At 41.7% G+C, this 21,247-nt stretch overlaps 1 protein-coding gene across 1 annotated transcript in view; it reads left to right on the top strand.

Moving 5' to 3' along the window:
- The window catches only part of KIAA0430 (KIAA0430 ortholog), a 144,963-nt gene that overhangs the window by 120,088 nt on the left and 3,628 nt on the right, over positions 1 to 21,247 (top strand). Inside the window, exons 19-25 of the mRNA XM_018564209.1 lie at positions 2,612 to 2,745; positions 6,351 to 6,553; positions 7,338 to 7,565; positions 8,533 to 8,763; positions 8,851 to 9,060; positions 9,228 to 9,288; positions 16,183 to 16,338. Of these exons, the coding sequence (XP_018419711.1) occupies positions 2,612 to 2,745; positions 6,351 to 6,553; positions 7,338 to 7,565; positions 8,533 to 8,763; positions 8,851 to 9,060; positions 9,228 to 9,288; positions 16,183 to 16,338 (1,223 nt within the window). The remainder of the gene's footprint in view (positions 1 to 2,611; positions 2,746 to 6,350; positions 6,554 to 7,337; positions 7,566 to 8,532; positions 8,764 to 8,850; positions 9,061 to 9,227; positions 9,289 to 16,182; positions 16,339 to 21,247) is intronic.

A 21,247-nucleotide genomic window follows, 5' to 3' on the forward strand; every position in this document is an offset into this window, starting at 1 on the left:
ATCGTTGCAAAATAAAAGCGATCCGCCGGCTCTACAGCCGGCGGATCAATTGTATGTTAACAGGCACTGCTGCCTGTTTTTAAATTGCGGCCATTTCCCGCCCGCCCAGCGGCGCGTGCGAGGGAGCGTGTCTGAGCGGACGTCTAAAGACGCCTGCTCAGATCTAGAGAGCTCCGGGCCGGCCGTTTTTTTTTTTACTACGGCCGCCCTGGAGGCAGTTAAAAGAAAACTATGAGGTAACATTTTTTTCCCCCATTGTACTATATTTTAGGGCTATGTGAAGACATATACGAATGTCCTCCCATGACCCAGAACTCTGTGTATAGCAGGCTGTATGCTGAGAGCGCCACAGCTGGGAAGGTTCCAGAGAATACTGTCTAAATCCACCCCGCTGGCAGTTTGACAGCGGGCTCTGCCTATCTAGAGGAAGAGCCCACTATGCCTGCCCCCTCACCCTTCTGTCCCTCCAGTCAGTGCTGGAGGATCGATGGGGAGAGAATTCCTGTGGGTCAGTCACTGCTCTCTGCAGGGAGATGATCAGGAAGTGAGCTAGCAGCGTTGTTTTTGCTCACTTCCCGATCAACAGAGTCGACGTATGACCGTTTCAATGTCGCACGTTGGCTCTAACTGTGGGGATGACGGTAATTCACCTTTAACCTCCTGCGTATGAAAAAGGTTCTTTACCGTAAGAGCTGCAATAATTTTGGATTTGAGCCAAAAGTTAGTTTTAGCTAACATTTATAGATTGTTTCAAAGATGGAATATGTTTCTAAATGTAAAAAATATATATCGATTTTGGACTGTATGTGTAATAACACAGGAAGCAATATCTTTTTTTTTTTTTTTTTTTTTTTTTTTTTAAAAGATGGAATATGTTTCTAAATGTAAAAAATATATATCGATTTTGGACTGTATGTGTAATAACACAGGAAGCAATAACTTTTTTTTTTTTTTTTTTTTTTTTTTATATTGACGTGTTTTGTACCACACTTTATCTGGATTAACCTTGGGTTGATTGCGATGTTGGTGCGTAGATGTGTGTGAGGGTGCCACAAACACACACTCCTGCTATCTATCCTTCTCTAGCACATGCAATGGTTTCTATAAGAGGATACACTAAGGGGGTCTACCTTTCTTTCCACTTTAATTGGAACATATTATACTCTTCCCTACTTCTGTCTGGTTCCTGTTCATCCTATGGAGATTGCCATTCGCACACTTTGTTAGGGCTGAAAGGATTTCTCTCTAGCGCACTTCACAAAGCTAGACTTTGTTGTTGTAGAAGAATCCCTGTAGAGCAGGGGTAGTAAATTAAGATTCAAGGAGGTACGGTGAGCAAAATTTTCATTGAGCCGAGGTCCGAATCTCAGTCCAGACAAACCTGCCATTCCGCTGTTTCTGGACTGCAGTTCACCATTTAGGCTACATTCACACCAGCAGCTGCACTGCAGCTGGTCCTTTCACACCAATACAGTGCAATTGACACATGTACACTACTGCACAATGCGCCTACCCTGTTTTGCAGTGCGGTAGGTGCATTGAGTTGCCATTCATTTGAATGGAACCCCAAATGCAACTCCTGACCGCAATTCAACCACATTGGTGTGAACGGGCCCTGAGAATGCCCCTTTATAGTATTCTCCTTAGACCTATAGTACTGTGTCCTTACTCTTGGTACCTTGTGTAGTCTGAAGGCAGAGCAGGGATCCAGGTGTCAAAGACAAGAGGAGGAGCTGGGGTGGAACTGGGAGGTGGAGATGGGAGGTTCCCAGATGCGAGAAAGCGGAGCTTACTATGGGCGGCTGAAGAGGATGAAAGATACTCTTCCTTCCTCCAGTGCACGGTGGACAACAGACGCAGTGGTCCTAGCAACCAATGACTGCACAGGGGAACACCGGGTTCATTGGTGACCGCGGTTCAGACAGAACAGCTGCTCGGTCTGTGTCCAAACCGCCGTTCGCCATTTGCGGAACAGGGCTGTAGAGGGTCTCCAGCACAACCATATCTAGATGAGTTTGTGGTTTTCGTGTGTTTACAAACTTTTACAGCTATTGGTTTTACAAGAATCAGAAAAATCTAACTAGTTACTGGTTAAAAAAAAAAAACATACAAAAACAGAGGCTGCCACAATCACTCTCTCACACACACCTGCTATCTATCCTTCTCTAGCATATGCAATAGTTTCTATAAGAGGATACACTGAGGGGGGTTATTCACAAAGCTGCCAAAGGCAGCCGAGGTGAATAAACGACCGAAGTAAAGTGAGCCGAACGCTGTAAGGCTAATTTCAGCTATACAACGGCTGATACCTACACATTAAAGAGTAAGGTTCTGTGTCCAACAATGAGCAACTAGAGAATTTTATTTATGGTTAATATCTCTGATATATAGAGCTTGATAAGTTAAGCAAGCCAGGTGGCCAGTGTATTTTATAAGAAACAGCTGGACCATAACTTAAGGTTCTATTGTAAATGGTCCCATAGCTCTCCATATGAAGTTGGTCTGTTTTTTGACTTATTGGCATCTGTATTTTATGTGCTTTGTAAGGCCTGTTTTTTCTCTGTCATTGTTTTTCTTTTGGGTTGAATATCATTTTTTTTTCAATTTTCAGGTGCTTTTCAAGAGACTGGGATATTACAGAATATGGAGTGTGTGAGCTTGTGGATATTGTATCAGAGATACCTGATACCACAATATGTGTTACTCAGCAAGACAATGAGATTGTAATCTCCACTCCTAAAAGAGGTATTAAAAACATTTTATATGGATACACTCTGGGAGCAGTATGGTTCAATTAGAGAAATGTATTTTGAGATTTTTCATTTGAATATGAAGGCACTAGCAAGATTTTAAAGAGCTTGGAGCTTATGGTGGCAGACAAACAAGATAGATGTGGGAATGTTCACAAATTTACAAAGATTTTGTTACTGAATTTGCATCTGGTCGGCTTAACGGATTTGCCTGTCCGTTTTGGTTTGATCAGGAAATCCATAGGTTGGCAAGGAAAAAAATCAATAGTTATTAAAGCTGTATGCCTGGTGAAAAGTAAAAGAAAATAGCAAAAGCTGTTCTGAACATCTTCTCAACAGATGCACATTTCCCTATGTTTTGTCTTTCTTTGAAAACGCTGCAAGTGCACAGTGATCAGTGCAGATGTCTTTCTATTCTGCTGCATTGAAAATTGAAATTACAATCAGTGTGGTCAGGCCTGCCTGAGTTCTCCCCTTCCGGACTTGGAACTTCTCTCCCTCTGAAACTCTGCATTAAAAAGAACCTGTGAAGAAATGTAAGTATTAGGGATGCACAGATACCGATACTGGGCATTTTCACAAGTACTTGTGAAAATGCCCTGTTACATACTGCCGCTTTCAATTTTTAAATGAGTTTGGCTGCCTGAAGTCCCACGCTTGCTGGGGACCTCAGGCAGCCTGCTGGGGACCTCCCAGTAGCTGTTTGGCAGTGCCGGTCCGGCCACACCTCCTCTTCCCCCTTCCCAAGACCGGCACAGCCCTGGAGAGCCCCACATGCAGCCCTGATGAGACATGAATGCAAGCTAACATTTTAGTCTTTGAATCCTAAAAGGGTATTGTCAGTGTCATCTTTGGAATTCTGATCAGGAGATGTAGAAGGCCCAGGTAAGGGAGATGATGAAGTAGAAATGAAAGAACTAGTAATAGGGGTCCTGGGTGTAGCTTTCGCGAAAAATCTCATTAGTGTGGTCTGTTTTTTGTTTTGTTTTTGCTTCATAAATTTCACGATCGCATTGTAAAAGTTCACTCATTTGATGTTCTACTTTTGTGAACCGTTCAAGATTTGGATAAATAGCTTCTAGTTCTAACATACACTATATTACCAAAAGTATTGGCACCCCTCCAAATCATTGGATTCAGGTGTTCCGTGAAATTCCTTGCTACTAAATATTCCGCGGTCAACTGTTAGTAGTATTATAACAAAGTGGAAGCAACTGGGAACAACAGCAACTCAGCCACCAAGTGGGAGGCCACATAAAATGACAGAGCGGGGTCAACACATGCTGTAGTGCACAGTGTGCAGAAGTCGCCAACTGTCTGCATAGTCAATAGCTACAGACCTCCTAACTTTGTGTGGCCTTCAGACTGGCACAACAACAGTGCATAGAGAGCTTCATGGAATGGGTTTCCATGGCCGAGCAGCTGCATCCAAGCTTTGAATCACCAAGTGAAATGCAAGCGTCGGATGCAGTGGTGTAAAGCACGCCGTCACTGGACTCTAGAAAAGTGGAGGCGTGTTCTCTTGAGTGACGAATCACACTTCTCTGTCGGGCAACCTGATGGACGTACCTGGGTTTGGCAGTTGCCAGGAGAACGGTACATGCCTGACTGCATTGTGCCAATTTCATGCTACCAACTTTGTGGGAACTGTTTGAGGATGGCCCCTTCCTGTTCCAACCTGACTGTGCACCACTGCACAAAGCAAGGTCCCTAAATACATGAATGAGCGCGTTTTGGGGTGGAGGAACTTGACTGGCCTGCACAGAGTCCTGACCTCGACCTCGACCCGATAGAACACCTTTGGGATGAATTAGAGCGGAGACTGCGAGCCAGGCCTTCTCGTCCAACATCGGTACCTGACCTCACAAATGCGCTTCTCGAAGAATGGTCAAACATTCCCATAGACACACTCCTAAACTATGTGGACAGCTTTCCCAGAAGAGTTGATGCTGTTTATAGCTGCAAAGGATGGGCCAACTCAATATTGAACCCTACGGACGAAGACTGGGATGCCATTAAAGTTCATGTGCGTGTAAAGACAAGTGTCCCAATACTTTTGGTAATATAGTGTAGCTGCATTCACTTTTGAGAGCACACCCACTAATCCCTTTGCAGGGAAGTTGTTTGATACTACTTAAATTCTTTCCTCTTCTGCCTCCTCTTCGAAGTGTTGCTGTGCTTCCAACTCTTTTAAATCTTCCGTACTTAGCTCTCCCTCAGTACATTCCACTAAGTATTTAATATCTTGCAGTTCAACCTCAAAATTAAGCACGTTAGCAAGTTCCACAGTTTTGTTTAGAAGATTAACATGTTCATCTTTGTCAAATGCTTCTGATGTATTCACAAAAAGATTGACATTTTTTCCATATGCCTTGCATACACTTTTCTGTCACTCCTTCCTAAGCTGATGCAATATTCTTAATGCACTCTAAAATGTTGTATGATTTCCAGAAATCATGAAGGGTTACTTCATTGTTTTCTGTTGCTGCTACAGCTTTGGAAAAAGTTGCGCGCAAGTAGTTTGCTTTGAAGGTAGCTATAGCCCACTGGTCCATGGGCTGTAAGATAGCAGTTGTGTTTTTAGGCAGATACCCTACCTTTTACATCTGGGTGTAGATCATCAAGATGCTGCGGGTGGCCTGGAGCATTATCAAGCAGAAGGATAATTTTAAAGGGAATGTCGTTTTCCAGACCGTAATGCTTCACCAAGGGTGTAAAGCAGTTAATGAACCAATCTTCAAATAAAGCTTGTCATCCATGCCTTGTTGTTCGCTCGATAGTAAAAGGGCAGTGTGTGTACTAGCCATACAGTACTGTATATAAAAATCTGATTCCTGGGTAAGTACTATGCAGTATACTGTAGGCAGTATACTGCATAGTACTTACCCAGAAATCAGATTTTTTTGCATAGAATCAATATAGCAGTAGAAGTCACCATAGGCTGTACTGTATTGTAGCAGTAGAAGAAGCCACCATAGGCCGCAATGCCACTCTTGTTACTGCGTCTGAACTGTGCGCCGTGGGGTCGCAAGTCCGAATTCGGTCGTAAGTCTGAAAAGCACACCTCAGTCGTAAGTCCGAGCAGTCAAACAGGTAGGTCGTTAAACGAGGAATGTCTGTATATGCAATTAAACTGACAGTTACTGTATATGAAATTGGAGTAAACAAACCTATAGTACAAACACCACCAAGATTATTCACATAAGATAATAGTAAATCCTATATAGTATGGCACAAACACATGATCCTTTCAATATATTGCATCTAATAACTAAAAATAAACCATGAAATAACAATACTTCATTGTATATGATCATAAAACTGAATCCATTGGTTAATACAAATCCCTTTTTAAAGTGTTGGTCAAGCCAAAAGCGTTTTTTTTTTGTTGTTTTTGTTTTTTCTGGTTTTGGAAAGAGTGGGGGGAAAGCTTAGAACCCTTGCCAGAGTTTATAAATATTTCCCTTGCGTCCTGACAACTTTTTGATCTGCTGCTATCCTGAATTGCTTCCAGTTTTTTTACTGTTAATATTCTCCTTTACCGCTTTGGCATATCTGTATAGCTTGGAATTTAGAATTTGCTTATCTATTTTTTTGTAGAACGTACTCCAGAAGAGATTGAAAGGACAAAACAGTTTGCCAAGGAAGTAGTTGACCTTTTGCGTCACCAACCTCATTTCAGAATGGCATTTAATAAGTTTATTCCGTCCTATCACCACCACTTTGGTCGCCAGTGCAAACTGACATATTATGGCTTCACCAAACTGCTTGACCTTTTTGAAGCCATACCTGATGTCTTACAAGTACGTACAGTTTATACTTTGTCATATGTACTTATCATTTTAGTTAAGAATCTTGATATGAAGAAAATACAGCATTTCCAAGTTATGTTGCTGTTATAGTTGAGGTTTACTTCACTTGCCTTGTCACATATCACGTCAGTGAACTGTATGGAAGCATTTTTTTTTCCCCTTTCTTGTCACTATGTGACATTGAAGGCAGACAACACAAAGCAAGGTGTTTAAAACTTTAGTATGCTATAATGTCATTTTCATTGTGTATGCGTTTGCTTTTTGCTTTGGCATTATGCTTTAAACTGTTTATATAGCCTTAAAATCTCATTATCTTCGCTGACACAAATCTGAGGCGGTAACAATCTGCCCTACTCTGAAATACTGTTTGGATGGTTGATTGTACCAACCTCAGATCATCAGGCAGGAAATACACTGAAATTATTGCTCATGGGGATAGCATAGAGCATTCATGTGATGATGTGGTTTTAACCAATTGGTCTTCCTGTTGTGGTGGTGGTTCTGGTAATTTTTGTTTCCTTTCAATAAATTTCTTTGGGGGGAATTTATAAAACTGGAGCAGATTTGGACTGCAGTCTCTTTCTCTCTCTCTCTCCCCCTCTCCTCCCCTCTCCTCTCGATAAATTCCCCCCTTTGTGTTTTTCTGCATCTTTGCCAGACATGTCAAATATTAGGATTTTGCATGAATTTATCTAGATTAACATGTGCTATGTGACTGCCCTTGACTGTATTCAAGAGTGGGGCGTCTGAATTTTCTGCTTTGATCATTTTATAGGTTTTAGAGTGTGGTGAGGAAAAGATTTTGACCCTGACTGAAATGGAGCGTATCAAAGCTTTAGCTTCCCAACTTGTTAAACTGCTGCGCTCTCAAAAAGACACCTCTTTAATGATTCCTGACTTGCTTACTGAATATAGCAAGACATTTGGTTACAGTCTGAGGCTTCATGACTATGATGTCAGCTCTGTACTGGCACTAATGCAAAAACTGTGCCATGTTGTTAAGGTAACTGGTTATTTGAGTTGCAATTAATGAGCATGCCTGTCCTACTGCATTTCTTAATTATTGCTTTTAACTCTCTATTCTGTTGACTGGCATGACTACTCTTATCACAGCGGTGTCTGTTCACAGCGGTGTCTGTAGAAAGTCAACCCTTCTGATCCAAGTGAGAGCTGGGAAACTTGCCTGGTGATGGTGTAAGAATCCTTTCCCAGCCACAGGCCCGCAAAAAACTGAGGCTGATATGTTTAAGTGACCCTAAACTCAGGAGTTAAATCTTAAAACTCCAAGGACCATAACTATTAATAACAATGTATTTTATTTCTGTATCAGTAAGCTGTAATCCTCAAATCATCTCTGAATTTGTGCTGACACTGTCCCTTCTTTTAAAGGGTAGCTACTTTTTGTTCTCCATTGTCCCTGTGTGTGTTGAAAAGTGTTCACCACTCCAAGCTTGCTCCCATGATGGACTACAATCCCACATTTAGTTTACTAATTTGTATTGTGATTGTAGTCCATCACGTGAGTGAGCTTAAAGCGGTGGCTTCTTTAGAACACACACAGGGACCATGGGGAGCAAAAGCAGCCACCAGTATCCAGACGGAAGGACGGTGTCGGCGCCAATTCAGAGATTTGAGAATCCACAGCCAAGTGACACACAAATAAGATACATTCTTGTTAATAGTTAAGGTACTTGAATGCATTTTTAAGATTTAACTCCTGAGTTAAGTATTACTTTATCCTTTTGCAGTGTTAATTTTTTTGTTTTTAGCACGATACCTCCATTTATTTTTATTTTGTCAATAATTATATTTCGGTGTTGTTGCACACACACACTTGGCGTGGGATATATTGATTTTGATAACTTTTTTTTACTTTGTATGCGATTTAGTTGGTAGCAGTAATTAAAAGTGCTTTATTGGGCAGAGGCAGTTTCATACTCTTGGTTTTTTTTTTTGGTTTTTTTTTTAAGGTTGCAGACACGGTCTCTGGGAAGCAAATCCAGCTAATCAATAGGAAGTCTCTGCGCTCTTTAACTGCACAGCTCCTTATTTTGCTTATGTCATGGGATGAGCCATTACCACTTACTGTTGGCCAGCTGTGCCATATATACGAAAATGTCCATGGAATAACGCTCAATCCATGTGAATATGGTTTTGTGTCCTTAACTGACCTCCTAAAAAGCCTGCCTTATTTAGTTGAGGTAAGAATATTTAGTTTTTTAATCCCTTTGAACAGTGGCTGTAAAAGTCTTGCTGGCAGCGCCTAAATTTTTTCATTTTTCCGGCAGGTATATACCAATAATGACACGGAATGCATACAGCTGACAGTACTTTACCTGTTTGCAAAGAATGTGCGTTCATTGCTGCATACCTATCACTATCAGCAGATCTTCCTGCACGAGTTCACTACTGCATACAGCAAATATGTTGGTGAAGTACTTGAGCCCAGGCAGTATGGTTTTAACAGCTTGGAGGAGATGTTGGGGGCAATTGCACAGGTAATTTAAGTGCGGTTCTGTTAATTTTATGTACCATTGTAAATCTGCACTACTAACTTTTTTTGTTTTTATGTAAAGTTAAAAAAATTTGCATGGTTTTACTTGCCTATTGTATGGGAAGCAAGATACATTTATAAATATGTCTTTTGATGTCTGTGTTTTTTAAGGTGGTCTGGATTAAGGGACACGGCCATAAAAGAATTGTGGTATTGAAGAATGACATGAGGAGTAAGTCATTTTTATTGTACCTATTTATTATTATTATTAACTGGCATTTTATGCAGCTCCTATATATATCTAGATCTATATCTAGATATATATCTATCGATTACGGTTGGTGTAGGATGTCACTAGGGCTAGTTTGACTATAGTTTGGGCAGAGTTTTGGGCTGCATCTTAAGATAAGGTTGGGATGGTTAGGTTGTTCTAGCTAACCTATTTCCCTGTTGCTTTCTTGGAAAGTGAATCTTTAATCCCACTACCCCCACCCAACTGAGTGTTGGAACTGTAGTAGATTTCTTGCTTATGTGCTTGGGGATTTGACCACCTTTAATATTATGCAAGGGGAGACCTCTCCAAATTGATTTTGCCAATATTATGTTTACCTTATGTCCCATTGACACCAGTCATCAGGACAGCAAGAAGAGATCAATCTACCCACTGGGTAGATTGTGGTAACCTTACAGCGGTTCAGACTTGGGATGCACAGAAATTTCAGCCGCAGAGGCAGCGGGGATCAGGGAGGAGAGAGCTGTCAGGAGCCCAAGTGCTGAGTGTTAATAACTGAAGACATAGTAAGCTTACTATGCCCCCAGTTATGAATGAAAATGAAGTGTTATACATCACTTCCTTTTTATTTATGAATGGGGACATAGTAAATATTTACTATCTGCTCACCTTATGAATGAGCAGGAAGCCTCTGTAATGAGAGCTTCCTGTTTAGTGCTGGGACTGCATTTCTCAGTCATCAGCAATTTGATAACTTGCTGTGTGGAGTGGAAACAGGCTAAAACGGCTGTTTTCTGTTTCTAAGCAGCTCTCTATCTTTTTCCTGTGTAGTTTCTTAAACATTGGGCTACACTACCAATAGTGTATCCTCCTCTCACCCTAATAAAGTGACTGTTATTCCCGTTATCCTGCTCTCTTTAAGGGAGTCCTTTTAACCCTTTCCCTGCCAAGCCCTCGGGAACATTTTTCAATTCAGCTGGCCACGCCATTTTTGAAATTTTTCCCATTGATTTGATTTTCAACTGCGGCGTTGCTAGTGTTTGTAGAAGACCCCCCCAAACCATATATTTTCTGAAAGCGCAGACCCGATAGAATAAAAATATGGTGATACTAAATTTGTAGGCCCTGCGATAATTGCGCAAATGTTGCTCAAATTAATATTAAACCGATAAAAATACACAATTCAATTGATAAAACACACAAAAATCAGTATCCGTGCACCAAAAAATATTTTATGACTAAATCTAAAAGGTAAAACTGTATTGAGTTAATATCAAATATTTGCACATTTGAAATTGCGCCTTTTTGCGAAAAGGTAAAAAAATTAAGGTACGCAAAACTGTCAAAAAGCGACTTATGTTAAAAATTATTTTTACGCTGTGTTGGTGTTTTATGTTGTGATAAAATGATACAGGCGTTTAATTGCAACACAAGTATCACAACGCACGGCAATGCGTCACAAAGCTTTGCCATGCGCTGCCACAGTTAAAGTTTTTTTTTTTTAAAGAAGAAAAAAATTAAACAAATCATGCACTGTGATGCGTTCTAACAACGCACTGCAGCGCATGTGCATGGCATACATTAGAATATGTGTATGTTATGTGGAGGGAGGGGGTTGTGCTTTTTTTTTTTTGTTTTGTTTTTTTTTAACACGTTTTTTTAATTTTTTTTTTTTTTTTACATTTTTTGTTTTACTGTTTGGGTGGGGCTACGGTGAAATATCTGGGGTCTAAACAGACCCCTGACATTTTCCTTTTGAAATAGAAAAAGAAATTGAGGACACAGAGTCCTCCAATATTTTTTTTCTGCAGCCTCAGCACTCAATGAATGGGAAGCACTCAGTACAGAGGCAAGATATTTACTATCAAGCGGTTTATGAATGGTGAGAAGCCCCATTCCCCATTCAGAAATTCATGAATGAACAGGAAGTGATGTAAATCAGAACTTGGGACACATAGCACTATGAGGGTTATTCACAAAGCTGCTGAAGGATCTAGCCGTAGCTTCGGCTGATCCTTCGGCCCCAGGACCCCTTCAGTTCAGTAGAACCGAAGGGCTGCTGTACAGGCTATTCACTATAGCCCGTACAGCTCCCGAAGTTGGCCGAGCGGCTCAGTCGAGCCGAAGGCATATGCTTCGGCTCGAGTGAGCCGAGGTGAAAGCCAAAGCTGGCCGAATGGCCGGCCGACAACATGCTACTGACAGCTTGGCGGAGCCAGCTGTCATCTCACGGCTGGCTCCGGCCACTTGCATGCGGAGACAGATCAGCGCCCCAGGTTACCAGGGACGCTGATCTGTCATTACACTGAGAACGCGGTGGAGCCGCTGTGATATCAGGGCGGCTCTGCCGAGTTCTCAGTGTGTAATGACAGTTTACTATCTTCTGGTTACCTAGTGACCAGGGGACGCTGAACTGTCAAGAGTTTCAGAGCTGGCTTTGATATCACAGCCGGCTCCGACAAGCTCTCATTGTAATGACAGCTGGTCCCGTCCAATAGAAAACAGTTGGGCCGAGCTGTCACTGCTAGCTCCGCCCAATAATTTTCTCCTTTTTTTTCTATTCTGCTCGGTACCACTGAGGCTTTAAAGCTAAGCTCTAAACAATGTAAAAAACAATATATTGCGTGCATGCATATACATGCATATATTATGGTCCCTAACAGGGCCACAGTGATCGTGTATTACACTGTAGTAGCTGCAGCGTTTGAGGGTTGTTATAGCATGTGGACCCCTTTTTTAGGTGAACTTGCTCGCACCTAATTATTTGGGACTACTTTTGAATGTTTTGCAGGTTGAAGAATAGTTATTTCACAAGTCATCTTCCAGGACAGCACCTGAGAAGATGGAACAGGAAACACATCATCCACAATTAAAATAAAAAGGGCAATCCCTCCTAACCACCTCCAGTATTTGTTTCCTCCGGCCGACCTGGAGTTGGCAACCATCCTCGTTGGCATAGTGACTAGTTGAGTCCCCCGGAGTGTCCTGCTAGAGGAATTGACAGATGACCTATTGAGCTGTCCGGCCAGCAGCAGAGCTGGGTCACAGCAGGACATTAATACTGCGCCTTGTCAGCAATCCACACCAGCAAGGAGGGGCACCAGGAGTGGGGCAGGGGCGCAAGTCCAGCTGGCAAAGGATGTGCCACGCAGTCGGACTCTTCCTCACAGGCTGCTACTCCTATTCTGGGGGTTCAAGGTGGTAGCTCCAAGGTAGGCGGGTCTTTAGTTGACAAGTCCCCCTTACCTGTAGTCTTAATCCTTTGGGGGCCTGTTTCGGTGGGGCAAAGGAAACTTGGCTTGGTTTATGCACCTCTCAGTGGGTCTCTCTCCACTTGCCTGCCAAACCTGAGACTAAGCTGCACCCGAGTCCTTCGCCTTTTTTGGTGTAAGTATAGGCCTCAGAGGATAAGCCCCTGCCAGCAGAAGCTAACACAACCCAAGATGGGCTTCCTGCATTAACAAATTGGTTATATCCTGGTTCAAGCCTTTCTGCCAGATCTGTGTATCTCCTGAGAGTGGCATGCATGGGAGAGAGTCTATGGTTATAGCTCTCGTATATACAGGATCTGGCTCCACAGGGTGCTGGGGATGAATCCTGGCAGTCTTGTTTTGTTTTTCAATTTCACCTGGGTGAGGCTGCTCCACATGTGAATGACCTTGCTGTCTGGACTGGTGGAAATCTCCAGACAATCTGGGGCGATTCATACCAATTGTGCTACGCTGTTATATTTTGCCCTTTATATTCCAAGAGCCTTGCTTTCCCACAAGGGTTAAACCTGATAAGGCTCTATGTATTGGAATATGCAGAGGAAACAAATAATCTGATATGCCATGACCTTTATTGCAGTGATAAGAAGCTGCATATAGAGATCCTTGCCTTGAGTTCACCATTTTTTCTCTTCCCTGCTCCGGTGAGTTTTTCAAATGGATTGCAACTTCACCTGGGTAAGTCTGCTCCACAGGTGATTGACCATTCTAACGGCACTGGTGAAAACTTCCACCAGACAATCTTGGAGTTACACACACACACACACACACACACACCCCAGCATAAATGAGTACACCCCTTTGAACACTAAGATTTGAATCATTATCTCATTGAACACAAGAACAATTTCCAAAATTTCGATTAAAATAAAGTTTAGCTCATCACCAGCAGCACTCGTGCAGCCCCACAGAAGGACACTGCCACCACCATGTTTCATTGTAGGCACCATGCATTTTTCTTTGTACTCTGAAGTGATGTGACCAAGATCAATGTTTTTGGAACTGATGGCTTAAAAATTGTATGGTGTCGCAAAGGTGAGGAGTACAGAGTCCCAGTAGTCTTTTTCAGCATGGGCCCTGGCAAATATTAGGCAGGCTTTTTTTGTGCATGGGCTTTAGGAGAAGCTTCCTGCGTTGACACCCATGCATGCCATTCCTCTGCAGTGTATGCTGTATTGTCACAGGAAACGATCACCCCAGTTTGGCTTTTTACTCTTTTAGCTAACTGCAGTGAACTTGCATGGCAATTTTCTTCAACCCTTCTCATTAGAAGACACTCCTGTCGATGTGTTCGCTCCCGTGGACGGCTCTGCAATATGGTTGTAGTTCCATCTTTGTTACATTTTTGTAATCACTTTTGCTACAGTATTCTGACTAATAAGTAAAGCTTTGATGATCATCGTGTAGCCTTCACCTTTCTTGTGTAAAGAAATTATTTTCTTAGGCCTTGTGACATTTCTCTTCCATGTGGTGCCATTGCTGACAGTATGAAACGGGAAGGGGTTTTCTTTGTTAAGTAACGCCCTTTTATAATGAACTGTCTGCTGGACACCTGTTTTAATGAAAAATGATTATTACTCATCTGTAGTTGAATTCTTATTAGGATTTTGTTGTCTAAAATTTAGCTCTGCTCCTAATGACTTTCATTGGGGTGTATTTATTTTTGCAACATGGTCTTGAATGAATTTGTTATGAAAAATACTTTTTTGTGTGTGCAAATTAACAAATCTTGGTTGTAATCAATGGCCCGCATTTGTGGGAGTTTTTTGTAGAAAGTGTTGATTCTGAAGGGAAAGTAAAGGTTTTCCGACAAATCTGTTGGGATGTACTCATTTATACTGTAGTTGGCCATGCAAACGACTGTGGTGCTGATTAATGTTTTGCCCGATGCTTGCGGTTTGGACCAAATGCATGGCACAAGGGTTACTCCTTTTGGCTCCATCAGTCCTCCAGAAACTGGACCCATTCCAGCTTCCTTACAGTACTACTAGTGTTGCTCCCCTCATTTATTTCCCCCTGGTGTTGCCATGGGATCATAATCAGATTTTGTCATCACTATAGAAGCCTTCCTACAAACATTATATATTTCCTTCGGGCTTACTCCTAAGGTGGTTTTTCTGGTGACTATCAAGATTTGTTTTGGAATTGGTGGCTTTATCCTGTAGAGTTCACGTCCTTCTACAGAGATAATATAGTCCTGAAGCCTCTTCGCAATGTGGTTCCACTCTTCCACCTTATTCAGGACATCATCCTGCCTTTTCTTTCTTCTGCTCCAAAGCATCCCAAAGAGGTTTATTTGCGCTGCTTAGATGTGGTGCGGACAGTGTAGGTGTATCTTTCAGCAGCTGTGTATCCAGAAACCTGAAACCCCTTTTTTAAAATTTTAATTTCCCTGAGGGCTCCTACAAGTCGCATGCAGTATTTTGTTCCACCATAGCTAGGTGGATCAGGCAGGTGATTAGTAAAGCTTATACATTTTAAGGATCGGATTTCTACTTTGGTTAAAGGTTACTGCAGTAGGTCCATCTGTGCCTCTTGGGCCTTTTCAGTACTAAACGCCTGTTTCTCAGATTTTTAACACTGCCATTTGATTTTCGGTTCATACATTTGTAAGGTACTATCTGGTGGCAGCAGAAGCGTTCAGGCCTCTGGTGCTGCCAGATTCTGCCACAAGGTACTTCAGGTTGCACTTTGAGTTTGGGATGGGGTTCATTGTTGCTTCTTGTGGGCCTGCTGGCATTGTTTGCTGTGTTCACCATGCCTTAGTTGTATTACCTGGGGACATTCCATGGTCTGAGCCTGTGTCATGTACTGTACTCCAAGAAAAGGATTTTACAAGTCAAAAATCCTATATTTCTCTAGTTCATTTGGGAAGTCTGATCCCACCCACTGCATTTGTTCATCTGTTGTACAACAAAATGTGTTTCCTGGAGGCTTTTGACTGGTTTACTGTCATCCTATGTATACCGCGCAAGCCTGGGAGTAGCAAGCAGCAGGAGAATGTACTGTCAAACGACTGGGAGAAAATTTTAGGGAGAGTACAAAAATAAATGTTTGCATACGTTGGCAATTGCAGACAGGCATCATCCTTCTCTAGTACAAATTTCCTTCAAAGATCAGTCTTTTATGAACTTAGTGACCCTAAATTCAGGAGTTAAATCTTAGAAATGCATTCAAGTACCACAACTATTAACAAAAATTAAATTTGTACATCACTGTACATCGCCGTAGATCTGGTCACCGCTCCAGGCTCACTCTTGTGATAGATCATAACAATACAAATTGGTAAATGAAACATGAGATTGCAGTCCATCACGTGAGTGAGTTTGGAGCACTGACTGCTATACAACACACATAGGGAACATGGGGGACAATAGTAGCCACCCTCCAGAAGGAAGGACTATGTCCATATGAATTCAAGGATGATTTGAGGATCAACAGCGGAGTGATGCACAAATAAGATAAAACTTTTTTTTTAATAGTTAAGGTACTTGAATGCATTTTTAAGAATTAACTCCTGAGTTTAGTGTCCCTTTAACAATGGTAAAATATAAATGGTGTAACTTTTGCAACATCCAGAATAATAGCCAGTTTGTGTTCAAATTTTTTTTTTTTTCTTTACCAGTTTCTCACCAGATGGAAAGGGAACTCCTGTGCCTCACATCACCTGTTGATCTCTTAGGTGGTCCAGTTCCTTCTTGCCTTCCTTCTCCTCAGTTGCATCCTGATCCAGTCCTCCAAGAGTTTGGTGACCTCATACAGTTTGAAGAACAAATATCTGGTAAGATTTCTTTTGCTTTGTTTTGTGGGGTAAACCGGCCACTGTATATACAGAATGTTGAGGAAAATAAATTATTTCTGTTTTAGAGAAGAATTTTAGCAGTGTCCCTAGACAACTGTTAATGAATCTCTCATTGGAAAAGGCACATTTAATGCTTTATCAAAATGACAAAAAACTTGGTGTGCCTGACTGTAAGCTTGTGCATGTACAATACTCGTTAGTTTGGAATCCACCAGATTGTTTTTAATGGCAAGTAAAACGTGAACTCAGCAAGGCAACATTTAATTTTCAAAATGTTTGTCAGTCCATTGACATCATTATAAAATTATTTTCACTTCATATAGCTCTGTTTTATTTATAATTCGCAAGAATCCTCTATTAGCACGCATGTCTTTGGCTTTTATCCTATTGGCTCCTCACCTTATGGCATTTTAACAGTCAGGATTTTAAGATTTAATGGGAATGTTCAACTTTTTTGTAGTTTTTCGTAACGATGCAACTGACTTGTAAGGTATGTTTCTCTGACCCTACAGGTTACAGGTGCTTCCTTCCTAGAGCATGATTGATTAAGATTTGATGATTGTGGTGACAAGTACATAAAAGGCTGTGCCGATGTATTCCACCAAATAGGCTTTGCATAGTTTAAAAGAATGCTTCTATTTGCATCAATCTAGCACTTAGTGGAACTTTACCCATATCTTTAAAATGACAAAGGCACCCTTAGAAATGTATTTGTAATCTACAAACGGATACTTCTAGGTAATTGCAGGCTTTTTATTTTTGCATACCCTTTTTTTTTTCCTTTTCTTCCCCAGTCTTCTGACAGTGACCATGTTAACTAAGGGCAACTAACTAGATCTCCCTTTTACTTCCTAGAACTCTGGCACATGTGACAAGGACATATGACCATGCACATAATTTCAGGGGAGGAAAATGCCTTTCCCTGAGATCTCATGAGATTTCCCAGCAACACATTGCTGATGTAATCTTCCCAGGGTGCAATGCTTGGGCACATTACATCATTTGTGACAGTGGTCCAGGAAGTAGTGAAAAAATAAATTGTAAGTAAAGTAAAAATATGTTAGTTTAGCTAATGTAAGATTTAATTTCAGCATGCAGAGCTGATGTGATTTTTAGTCAAAGGGGGTAAAGGTCCACTTTTAAGGGATGGCATGACAGTGTGAATTAGAATCCTAACCTTTTTGGTTCTTTATTCCTGCATTATTATTATTACATAGTATTTATATAGCGCCAACAGTTTGCGCAGCGCTTCTGCATTTAGAGCCAGCATTGTTTAGTCACTGTTGCTGATGCCTAATGTGTCTTGAGCAAGATGTTTTTATACATGTCATTTTAAACCTGAAAATGGAACTTTTGTTTTTTGTTTGGATTGCAAGGTACTGGTATAAAACTATTTTTCATCAGAACATATGTTTCTGTAGGTTATCATTTAAAAATGTTTCTTTGGAGCAGAAATATACCAGCAACTTCAATTGCTTAAACTAGATTGCGATGCGCAGATAAGGGACTAAAGTAGGGACCATACAATGCACAACTCAGGCTTAAAGAACTTTAACCCTTTGTTAGGACAGACAGCCCTTGAAAATGGATCATGTGTACCATAAAGCTCTGAACACTTTTGGGTTTAGCGCTATGAAACCCCTGGGGACTCTAACTGGGGAAATGGAACAAACAGTCCATGATATGCTATCTGCATAAGCAGAGTGCAGGTGGTGACATTAGGTGTCTAATAGAGTACCTGTCACTTTGACTATCACATAGGGGGATTGTGACAGCAATAAAATTGAGAGGGAAAATTAAAGGTTTAAAAACTACTTCTCCCATTTCCATGCGCAAAATACATGTACTACAGTGAGGGGAATAATTCTGGGGCCATAATTTATAGTTACACCTTATTAAAGACCTGTAAAGTGTATCCTGTGGACTGTCTTGGCCAGTGCACACAATTGAGGCTTGAAATGTGTGTTTTTTATTTTTTATTTACTCACCCACTGCAATTGGACCTATAGGGGACCACCAGCAATGAGTGATTCCATCTGGACTTAACCTCTGCATTCATCTGACTGTGTATGTGAGAGATTGTTTTTTTTTTTTATTTTATTGCATAAAGTTACTAGCATATTCTAGGGAATTAAGTTTTCTAAGAGACTGCAGTTTCAATCATCGCGAATTTATAGCTTTTAAACCTAATAAAGCATACAAGATTGGGAGGTTATTGTCAACGTCCAACAATGCCTGCTTATTTTAAAATTTTACGCTCTGAATAAAGTGGGTGATTCTTTCCTATGTGTGAAATGTAATACGTGTACAGTACTTTAATGAATAAATTTACTGTACTTATTTAACATGCCCAACAACACATTAACCATACCATTTGAAATTATTTTTCTTTATCATCCACTCAGACATGGGAATTCAGGAATTCTGAAACTGTGTGGTTATACTGCCCCATCCTGCCCCATTCAAGCAGAATTTTTTTTTGAAGACCAGCCCCTGTATAACCCTGCCCTCTGACCATCATGCTTCAGTGTTTTGCTACTGTTCTAGGAGGTTAGACATATATTTTTTTTTTTGCGCATAGCTGAGGAAAAAGCATCCAACTATAGTTTACTATCGTAATACACCACTGATAACTTTGTTTCCTTTACATGACTTCATTAAAGACTTACACACTGTTGCTTAAGCTGGTCTTTTCATAGCGGATATCCAAATCGGTTTATCCTCAGCATCAGCAACAGTACATGGACCCTGTTGGACTGGATGATTGCTGAGGGATTGAGCACTGATGTTTATCATTCACCCCCCATTCAGCCTGCAGGAAGCACCATCCTGTTGCTGCTCCCGTTACTACTACTGAATCACCGAGTGTATCTTTGGTCTTCACTTTTGTTCTACTGCCCACCTACAGTGACTTAGTCACTTTTGGCCACCTGAAACCCTCATCTGCTCCAGCTGCCCTGGTTAATCTGTACTTGAGGCCTTGCCGTTGACTGCCACACAGCTCAACTTTTCTTCTCAAAAAAAGCCCAGAGGACAGTCCTGCTGCTATGGGTGACCTCAGCTCATGCTCCCCTAATGGTTCCTGGGGACATTTACCAGGTATCCCCAAATGGAACAACTGCCTGTAATCTGAGACCCCTGTGGTTACAGGGTCCTCATCTGTGGAGCCTTTTTTTTTTTTATACCTCTGTCGAGTGGCACCAAGGCCATCCCCATTATCACAGGGACTTCTGTCTCTGCTGGGGTCTTCCTGGTTGTTGTTTGTTGCCAGCTACTTAATCATTTTGCCCATAGGTGTTGCAAGCACGCTCCGGCACAATCCCCAGCGGAGTCTCTCTGACCCTTCTCTCCAAATCAGTTCTGCAGCCCTTGTTGTCTTTTCCAGTTTGAAAAACAGCCTCTTCTGACTGTTTGTTTATTTTCTGGTCACCTATGTCTCCTCCTGCAGTTGGCTGATATACAAATAATTTTTTCACATTTTACTGATTGGTGCATATCGCCTAGCTTTTGGAGGATTAGCCCGTTATAAGCTTTGGGTCTTTAGGAGCTCCTATGACTGCAATGATATTTTGTTACACCCGCTGTATGCATGGGATTTACATAGCAGATATACATGGGCTTTACATGCAGACTGTGCCTGAGAAGAAGGGCTCCACTAATACCGTAGGTGGTCAGTGCCTATATGTTGATGCTCCGGAGATGCCACTAGCAAGTTCGAAGGAATACTTATTGTTGGGGACTTCACTGATCGGAAGTTAAATTCCCTTCTCAGATCCCAGTTCTGAGTTACCTGGTTTTGGCCCCCATCCTGTGTTGGGGGCAACTCTAAAGCTGGCCATACACCTAGATAGATTTTTTTGTTTTTCTATCCGCCTATGGCCAGATGTAAAAAGTGCAACATATTCCTCCATCTACGCTAAATTGTGTGGATGGAAGAATCTCCCGCTGGGCCAAGCTTCAGTATCTTGCTAGTCGGCCCTGCTCACTTTTAAAATACCTGAACAATCTGATTGAACGCAGGCATTATGATAGCCAGCAGGGCAGACTAGCAAGATACTGAAGCTTGGCCCAGTGGACGATTCCTCCATCCACACAGTTTAACTTAGATTGAGGAATCTGTTGCACTTTTTCCATCTGACCATAGACTGATAGAAAAAAAATCTATTGATGTATGGCCAGCTTAATTCATTCTGACATGGTTTGACAGATCAAATTCCTTAGAATTCTTCCACCACTGGTGTAGGTCCCCATGTTTTGGAATGGTTCAAGCAAATCTCTGAAGCTGTATGCTTTGGCTAGGATGGCTTATTACAAGCATCTGAACTTGTGTCCTACATAGGACTGTTGTCAGTACAAATGCACTGGGCACTCTGGCTAGAGGTCCATGGAATAACTGAATTGTCTTCCCTTCAAGGGATGTCATGTCTTTGGACTGGCTTTTGCACAGTCATTCGTAACACCTTGGGCAGCCACAGTATTCTACTACTAGAGCTAAGGAGACCTGCGGAAAGGTCAACGGAGTCCTGTCCCTCTTCTGCCATAGACTTACAGAAGCTGCAAGTATGTACTGCTAACTCCCACTCATGCCATAGGTTCAGAATCTGAGATCTGCTAACACCTCTGGCAAGCCTTCAGCATTAGGGGTGGCCCACACTTCTACAAATGTGGTGGTGGAAGGGGGGTGGGGGGTTAGCTGATCGCACAACTGGATGGGTCCCTGGATATTGGGCCTCCTTGACTTTCGGACCCTACACTCTGGGACCCTCTTTTCTGTAGGAACTTGCTTTCTGAAAATATTTCCAATAAGGGTATTCTCTTCCTCAAGGAATTTCTGTATCCTTGAACACTATTTATCCTCTAACCCGGAAGGGGAGTACAGAGTCACTTG

The sequence above is a fragment of the Nanorana parkeri genome, unplaced genomic scaffold, assembly GCF_000935625.1.
Source record: "Nanorana parkeri isolate BGI_ZX_2015 unplaced genomic scaffold, ASM93562v1 scaffold736, whole genome shotgun sequence".
Taxonomy (NCBI): domain Eukaryota; kingdom Metazoa; phylum Chordata; class Amphibia; order Anura; family Dicroglossidae; genus Nanorana; species Nanorana parkeri.